This window comes from Strongylocentrotus purpuratus, unplaced genomic scaffold, assembly GCF_000002235.5.
Source record: "Strongylocentrotus purpuratus isolate Spur 01 unplaced genomic scaffold, Spur_5.0 spur5_scaffold_13, whole genome shotgun sequence".
In the NCBI taxonomy this organism is placed as follows: Eukaryota; Metazoa; Echinodermata; class Echinoidea; order Camarodonta; family Strongylocentrotidae; genus Strongylocentrotus; species Strongylocentrotus purpuratus.
In genome coordinates this window covers 25,129,545-25,138,986 of record NW_022145598.1, presented here as the reverse complement: position 1 = coordinate 25,138,986, position 9,442 = coordinate 25,129,545, and the positions used below count along the sequence as shown (strand labels likewise).

Genomic DNA, 9,442 nt, shown 5'->3' with positions numbered 1-9,442 from the left:
TCCTATTTGTTCTCTCTCTCTATAATAATAATAATAATAATAATAATATTAAGCTTTTATATAGCGCTTAATAAAATGTATCTAAGCGCTTTACAAATATACTATTAACCCGGTCATTGGATTCAGTGCTTGCCAGCAGACACTGTGTGCACAATCTCCACTTCCTGGGGAGCATTCGCTATTCGTCTATATCTCGGATCTTTGGGAAAATGAGAGTGATTGTGTGGGAAAGAAAGAGGGCTCTAGAGAAAGGGGGAAATGGGTAAGGAAGGGACCCTAAAAGAAGAGAGAAGAGAAGAGAGAGAGAGAGAGACTCAGAGAGAGAGAGAGAGAGAGAGAGAGAGAGACTCAGAGAGAGAGGAGAGGAGCAGTCAGTATGGGGGGGGGGGGGTACAGGTAGGGGGCAAAGCTTAAAACTAAGATGACAGAGCAGAACAGCATGGTGAATCATCAACATGTCCTCATGAACAGCTGAGTGCAACCTTAAACAGGTGTGTTAATGTTTCGTTTCTTTTTATTCTCTAGCATTTTTTTTTGTTGTTTTTTTTTTTGTTGTATTTATTAACATGTATTTCCTTCTCAACAATACAATATGAAACACAATTATGTAACAATTACTTCAACATAGAGTATACAGTAAAGAATTCAGATACAGAAGGAGGGGAAAACCCGAAAAGCATAGCTTGAGTTGGGAACGCCCATAATAAGTTAACAGAGTTACCGAGAGAACATTATAGATATTACTATGAAAATGACTAAGAACGTTAATAGGAAGAAAAAATAGTAAATGGAAGATTTAATAAAAATGAGAATAGAATTAAGTATAGGAAGGCATGTTCACTTATAAAGAGAAAGTTAACTCAATTAGACTGTACACGTGTCTGCGATTACATCATAAAAATAACAAAGTACTACAATTCGAAAATAGACAGCAGGTACATATTCATTAAAAACAAGCAAAATCAACAAACAAACAACAGCTTCATCCGACAACATTGTCCTGGGGAATGTACAGGTGGTACCTAGGAACAGCTGAGGCGTGTACGTGAGTGATCAAAATAAAATAGCATGGATAGAAGCAGAAATTTCATCGATATGACCCTGTTGTTAATTTGACTTTACCTCAGTCAAAATATGAGCCTTGCGCAAGCAAGATCAGCGACCGATCGACAGTATAACATAAACATACACGGTTATCCATATATTTTGGAAAACAATTCTTGAAGCTCCTGTCATTAAATGGTTGTGAAAATATGATTTATTCTTGATTTAAAAAATTCATGATTATACTTATTCTCAGAACTTTATTGATAAACCTACATGACTATTTAGATTGATCAATAAAGTTGTGAGATTATTTAAGCTTTTCATTAAAGGGGAGGGAGAGGGGGCTTACATTTAAACGAAGTACATGCTTCCTTTTAGTCACAAAATAGGCCTATTTAACATTCAATTTGTTTTCTCGATCGTTTGATGTAAATGATCAAGTATGTGCAGTATGCAATGTAGAGATTTGTAAATGAGCTGGGAGTTGCAAGTGAGGGGGGGGGCACATGCCTCCGGGCAACACTGTTGCATTTCATATTTGTGCACCCTAACCCACCTGCTAGCTGCTGCCAAGTACCTTTCTGATTTTAATCTGATTTTAAAGACCCCCCCCCCCCACAACCACACACACACACACACGCACACACACACACACACATACACACACACACACACACACACACAAACCCTCTTCTTCGTCTTCTTTTCTTTTTGCTTTTCCATATGAGTTTGTTCTCGTTGATGATGAAATTATTCTGTGTATCCCGTCCTGTGCCTTTTTTCCACCAAACATGTCCAACATACTACGTCACTGCCCCCCCCCCCCCCCAGTTCTGCAAACATGACAAGGGGTAACAATTAAGCAAGAACATGTTATCAATTTTCTTCATAATTTCATTTATATGTAAACCTATATTAACACAAGGCACAAAGCGTCGATATAAAGACTACTGATGAGGCTAGTTCCTACATATAATTATATAATATTAACAAATGACTGAGGCACAAAGCGTCGATGAATATATTGCTTAGGCTAGCTCCTCTTCCCAGGCTAAAGTTTGACATAATTTTAAATGCCACTTGCTTCCCTGTGTCGAACAGGGCGCTTCACTTGGCAAGCTCCGATGTCAACTGCATTACTGCCTCCCTGCACCTGGGTAGCTACAAAGTAATTCGTGGAACAACCATTTAGAGGCGGGATATTAAACCAGCCATTCAGGGCGCAGGACCATGACTTGCGGAATAATATGGCCTTCGAGTGAGGATCCAAAGGGCCAGAAGGGTGTGAAAGGCGGTCCTATTAAATATTTTGTCAGTCACCTTCTCTTTTTTTTATTATTCGCCCTTCTTTTGACGTTTGATTGTGGGGGGGGGGGGGCACTTACCCTCAAGTGCCCCAGAGCTACGCCGCTGTTCGGAGGCATCTCAATGTCGCGACATCATCATAATTTGTGGTCGGATGACAACTGATGCGTCGTCAAACAACATTGCAACTCCTGTGTCAGATCATCGTGTTGCCAAATTATATTTTATATCGTCATCGCACGATGCGACTGTAAGTGCGATAACATGGAGACCCTTGCTAGGAGTTGTGTGGTTGTCGCCACAGTAATATTTATCGGAGCTTTCTTGCAACAGCTACCAGGAGTTGCCGGGGGTGGCTGCGGCTGCTCACCGCTCTGGACCGCCTACAACGGCTACTGCTACAGGTAAAATAAATACAATCAACATGATAAACATTACATTCATGATTTTTACATAGCACTTGCTGCGTGTTGTATCTAGCGTTGCTAGCTGTTGCAGCTGCTGTTGTTTTGTATTTGTTATACATTTATTCATCTATCTCTTTAATATATATATTCATTCATTTATTCATTTATTAATTCAGGTACTATTTGTTTACTCGTGGGTTTTTTTACAATTATTGAACGGCAGGCGATGGTTGCATCGCTCACAACTTTTGAAAAATGAGAGCCATCGCGCCTCTTGTCAAAGAATGGGATATTCGGTCATATATGCATACGGTCACAATTTTTCCAGGAAAATTACATCTGTCTGCCCGAATGTCAACATCCTTCCTTATTAACTTTTTAATTCGAAATTGCAAGGTTCATATTCGGGCAAAGGTTGTCCGCTTTCCTTATGTAACTTGTCCCCTACCCTTCAGCGATATTTTTTTTTCAATCAGTATGTCCCCATGCAGCTAACACACTGTTGTGACTGTTTAAGTAGGGAGAGTATAACTCTCCCTGGTTTAAGATGTTAAAGATAAACTTGAGTTCTGTTTTTTTTTTTTTTTTTTTTTTTTTTTAATGAATTCTCACAGAATCAAACGAAACTTACACTAAATCTTCAAGATTACAAATAAATTTCATGTGCCAAACAATGTTGGAAGAAAATGTATACTGGCTGAGTAATGAGCATGGAAAGATATGGAAATCTAGGTATAGTAGCCCAGGCACCATTTGTGTAGTCCCCTATACATCTTTCTGTGTACAGTGCTTGTTACTTTACCAAGACTGGGCCAAATTTATTATGATTTTGCTGACTCCGGAACCTTGCAGTACATCACCAATACTTTCATGCTACAGGATCAACTTTTTTCTGATCCATTCCACACCTTTTCTTTCACAATGCAATCGCATTACCAGAACTCACCTTTATCTTTAACCTAATATGATAGTAGATATTTTCTGACGATATACATATATCTTAATTTCTGACTTTTATCAACAGTATTTTCGATAAACTCATCCATTCATTTTCAAAAATCAAGGCAGTAAGTGCCAATGCCAAAAGTTCCGACCCTGTATCTGAGTCATGCGAGGTGTGTTAGGCAAAACGAAATTCTGAGCGCAGTGTACCTCCACAAAATGCACCTGTATGACCCATCGACGTTTAGGAATTATGCCTATTTCCTCACTCCCCCACGTTTTTTTCTAATTTACTAGCCCCTCCCCCACCCTCTATTTCGAATTCTTTATTTATCTATTTCTTTTTCCTTTCATTTTCCAGTTGGATTTATTGAAGCCGTATTCATTTTTAATTTTTGCGTTTCTTCTTCTCCCCCTCTCCCTTTCACCTTCTTTCTCTCTCTATCTCTCTCTCTCTCTCTCTCTCTGTCTATCTCTCTGTCTCTTACCCCCTCCTATATTTCTTCCCATCTTCTAGCTGTGCCAACCTCTTCTCTCTCTATCATTTTGACTCATTTTATTGAACGCCACCTCTCCTTCCTTTCTTTATCGCGACCTCATTTTATTGTCCCCTCTCTCCCTTTCTCTCAACTTCTCTCCCATACTCTTTCTTTACGCCACCTTTCCTCTCATACTTTTTTTAAAATCTCCCTGTCTGACAATCTCGTATTGATTCTCTTCCCCCTCTCTATGTCTCTTTTTCCTCCACTTTACTGCCATTATCCCCCCCCCCCCCTCTCTCTCTCTCTCTCTCTCTCTCTCTCTCCCTCCCTCTACCCTTATCTCTCTGATCCACCAGGTTCTTCAACGATCGGAACATATCCTGGATAGACGCAGAGCTTCGTTGCAGGTCGTTCTCGATCCCGTGCGGTGACTCGACCTCCAGCCAAACCATCGCTCACCTGGTCTCTGTTCATTCCCAAGAAGAAATGGATTTCCTGACCGCGATGTATGAATCTCTTCGACCAAAACGAGTAAGGAGCAATCAATTCCAAACGCTGCAGTTGTTATCCGTTTGCATTTTTAATATCACTTTGTTGATCCAACGTGCACAACAAAGAAAACCTAATAGCACTGTAGCGATGCTAGAGGTATTTTGGTTTTTTTAAGGGGGGGGGGGGGCTTTCTTTATTACAAAAAATTAAAGCCCTCCTACATTTCCCGCGAGGCACAACAAGTGTAACAAATTAATGCAAGGCCCCCAAGCCCCTCTAAAGCTCCCCTCTCCGCCTCCCGAATTCATTTCCTAGAAGCGCTCCTACATACTAATAGCCATGTCAAACAAGAAATTTACTGGTAGATGCAGGGCATAAACAACATCTTTGAGAAGAAAAGAAACAAGATGGTAACGATAATTTTACCAATTTTTGAATATAAAAAAAAACATGGACGTCCTCCCCCGCTGGCCAAAAAAAAAAAAAAGAACAGTAAAAATGTGATACTGTAGGTTGTTGTTGTTTGGGTAATCAGGCGGGGGGGGGGGGTGTTAACAAAAAGAAGGATTCACCCCTCCCCCCACGTTGAGCAACAAAATGTATTGCCTACCTTAAAAAAGAAGGATTCATCCCCTCCCCCCCCCCCCCCCACTGAGCGAAATATTGGACGACGCGATTTTCAAATATTAGCCCCCCCCCCCCCTATTGGAAAATCCTGGATCCGCCACTGACCCACCCCCATCCCCAATACACCCTTGGAACCAGCCCTATTTTGTCGGATGAGGAGATGCCTTGAGTGATGCCTAACCCTTTTCGTTTGAAAATGGGCATGGGAGGGGAAGGGGGGGGGGGGGGGTTAAGAAGCCCTATCAGGGATTTGAAAGCCCTAAACAAATAATCTGTTGCAGCAAGATTAGTTTATGAAAGTATGTGCAAAATTCAGATCAGATTGGGATTTTTCTTTTCCCCATTATCTTGGTCAAGTGGATACGTCGCCGGACTGTCGATCACAAGGTCCGTGGTTCGAGTACCGCAACGGCACTAAATGTCCTTTGACAATACATTGATCTACATTTGAAACACTTAACCCAGGCGATGTTAATGGGTTCCTGGCAGGAATGAATTCCTTGAAATGTTGGAGCGCTGTCATGGCAGCTAGGCTAAAGCCGGGGTAATAATAAATGCGCCTCGGAATAGAATTTCTAGAAAGACGGCGCTATATAAATGCCTATTATTATTATTGTTATTATTTGTTATTTATTTTGACCTTAAATTCGCAGGGTCCAAGCCGGGCGTGGATAGGTCTCCACGACAGAGCCTCTGAGAACTGTTCAGAATGGATCGACGGGACGACGGTGAACTTCACGGACTGGGGGACGGGCCAGCCTAATGATCGCAATGGCTTCCATGACTGCACGTTCTTCGCAAGATGGGGCGATTATAAATGGAACGATATGGGATGCGATCCCGACAACGTCGAATCGTACATCTGCAAACATCCCAAATGGTGAACAATCGTGAAAGTACATTATACTAGGTGCAAGTTAGAGAGGGGAAAACACATTTGTAACAGGAATTTTTGCACAGCCAATTAAGAGGCATCGCCATTAGTAGGCCATCTAATTGTGCACAGTGTCCAGGAATTCCTGTATTTGTATGCGTAAAGGGCAATTGTACACAACTGTAGAGCTCATTGAGACGACTGCTGGATCATGAAATTATGTTATCATTTTTCATTTCTGCACCGATGGTACATTCTATGATACACAGGTGAAAGCATTCTTTTCAGAGGGCAAACAACAGGTATTCATGACATTAAGCACCTCCATCACTTTGGCAGTGATTATTGTAAAACGCTCAAAGTGGGAAGTCTCCATGTGTAAAACATCTGTGGCTATTTGGCAGTCACTATTTGGCTTATTTCACCATTATACCTGGACATGACGTCGTATTAAGTTTTACGACGAAGTTCCGTAACCAGGTAATTGTTCTCAACACTGCTCAAAGTGAAAAGAAAGATCACTGATGCTGATTACGGAACGCAAAATATAAGTGTGTCACTTTAGTATTGTGTGGTTATGATTATATTTTAAAATAAGTTATTTTGTTATGCAAACAATCTGTCCAATAGCTGGACGAAACCAGTTTTTAGACCGTTTCCGATGACAGCATAGATTGGTAAGATTACATTTACACGTCACCACCATTACTAATTAGAACCAGGAGAGTTTTTATATATTTTTGTATTAAATGTTCACTTTTGATACTGGGGGGGGGGGGGCGGGCTAATGCCGCAAATCTGGCCATCCTCCAAAGTATCATTTTAAACCTAAAACTAGTAATCGATACTTTTACAAAAAGTCAAGTCAAGTTCCTGCATTCGGAGTATGTCCTCAAACGGTATTTCCCCTAAGACAAACAATATGAAGTACATGGAATCACATGGTTTACTTGCAAATGAATGGTGAAGGTCTATAAAGTACCTTCCGGTGGAGGATCCGGATTCTCTAAATCTTTTTGACGAGCAATAATAAAAAAAATAAAAAAAGGATCATCAGCCCGTGGTTCTTCTTTCCTTCATCCTGTTCACCCCTCATTTAGGAGGGAGGGGGAGGGGTGCACGTACCCCCATGCCACATTGATCCGCTACTGCCATTAAAGGTAGACCTCATAATGATGACTGGATGCAAACAAATAAATAGAAAAAATGCCAAGGACTCTATCCATGTAAAGTGTATTAAGTCTCGTTCAGATTTGTCCTTACTACCATACTGTTTTACACTTTGTAATCAGGCGCGTACGCAGGATTTTTTCAAGATGGGGGGGGGGGTGGGGGTAAGAGGACACTTTTTTTACCCTCCAACCCCCCCCCCCCCCCCCCCCCCTGTGAACGCGCTTGTTTGTAGTGCACATAGATAGATATCAATCATAGTCGTCAGATACATTTATGTTGAGAAGAATACCTAGAGGGCAATCCATCCTTTGTAATAAAGTACAGTTACATGACAGCGGGAGAAAAAAGGAAACAGAAAGGCGAAAGTTTGAAATAAATCGGACAGATCATAGTAGATTTTTCAAGGTTTGAAATACGACATCACTATTCACTAAACCAATGCAAATCTCAAATTGGCAGTTTGGTCAGTGGATTATAACGTAGTCATTGACAACTCTCGCGTTTTTATCAATTACTGTTTTTTTTCTCCTTTGGGGCACTTCTCACAAATATATTACGTATAGTTATAAATTTATAGGTCCTCGTAAAGGAAAGAACCTTAATGGGTCATACTTTTTTTGTTGTTAAAATGACATTTGAGTCATTTTTTTGTATTTGAAGAAATACGAAAGTTGTCCGGCATTACGTCAAAGTGATATTACCGATTGGGCCATTTTGAAATTCCCATACGTATAGTGATAACAATTTTTTTTTAATCATACTTTTTGACCGATTTCATTCAAACTTTCACCAGTCTGCTTCTTTGATTTTTCTGGTTGCTTTTAAAGTAGTTTCGTGTTAGGTTTGAATTCCTCTTTAAAGTTAAAACGTCCATTTTTGTTTTTATTCACGTTTCCGACTTAAAATAAAATGAATTCGTTGTTTAATTTCGTTTAATCGACTTTGTTTGTATCTTTACAAGTAAGAAGGAAACGGGTCCATGGTCCTTTGCGATTAAAAAGCTGATTATTCTAAATTTTACCAGGTAATGGGCAGAGGGGCGGACCCGGGGGTGGGGGGAAGGGGGCACAGTGCCCCACATTTGTTGAAATTCACCTCAAGTGCCTTTTTACATAGAAAAGTGCCCTCTTTTACTTCAGATAAGTGCCCCTTTTAATGTCCAAGTTCTAAATTCTACTGAGTACCCCTTACCACTTTAGATAATTGTCACCTTCAACACTGATTATTGCCCCTATTCAAATTTCAGAGGTGCCCCTTTTTACTTCAACAAGTGCCCTTTTCTGTTGTAATAAGTGCCCTTTCCCCTTCTGATAAATCCCCTCTTCTTCTCTGAGAAATGCCCCTATTCACCTCTGATAAATGCCCCTTTTTGCGCGTGCCAACTTTTTCTGTCTTGTAAGTGCCATTTTACCCCATGATGTTTTTTTCTTTTTAATAAGAGCCCCTTCCCTTCTCATAAACGCCACTTCTCACACCTCTGATAAAAGCTTCTATTAAAATCTGATATGTGCCCGTTTTCCTTCGAAAAGTGCTCATTTTCCTCTGTAATAAGTGTCCCTTTCCATTCTCAAAAGTGCACCTAATCATCTCAAATTAGTGCCCCTTTATAGGTACAAGAAGTCCCCCTTACCATCTCTGATAAATGCCCCTTCACCTCTCATAATTACCTCTTTTTAGATATGAGCGATGCCCCTTATATTTTGACAAGTGCCTGTATTCCTTCGTATGTACCCTTGTCATTTCCAGTGAGTGCCCTCATTTTAATTTAAGAGGTGCCCCTTTAACTTGTTAATAAAATCCCCTTTTATTGTGACTCGGTGCCCCTTGTCCTTTGTAATCCGTGCCATTTTCCTTCTGATAATTGCTTCTTCTTCTTTGAAATAAATGCCCCTTTTCCATTCTCATAAAGAGCCCTTTTTCATCTCTGTTGAGTGCCCGCGAGAAGTTCCCCCATTTCACCCCTGATAATTGTGTTCACTTTAACAAGCGCTTATTTCCTTTTCTAACAAGTGCCCCTTTCCCTTTGGATAATTGATAATCCTTTTCCTTTCACTATAACGATGTGCTCCTAATATTTGTTAAAGTGACTCAGA

The 9,442-nt window shown here is 40.5% G+C and overlaps 1 protein-coding gene across 1 annotated transcript; it reads left to right on the top strand.

Moving 5' to 3' along the window:
* Positions 1-2,452: 2,452 nt before the first annotated feature.
* LOC582976 (echinoidin) lies at positions 2,453-6,932 on the top strand. Its single transcript, XM_782904.4, has 3 exons — positions 2,453-2,756; positions 4,540-4,714; positions 5,956-6,932. Exons 1-3 carry the CDS (start codon positions 2,617-2,619, stop codon positions 6,184-6,186), a joined length of 546 nt encoding a protein of 181 aa, XP_787997.1. The 5' UTR covers positions 2,453-2,616; the 3' UTR covers positions 6,187-6,932.
* Positions 6,933-9,442: the final 2,510 nt, after the last annotated feature.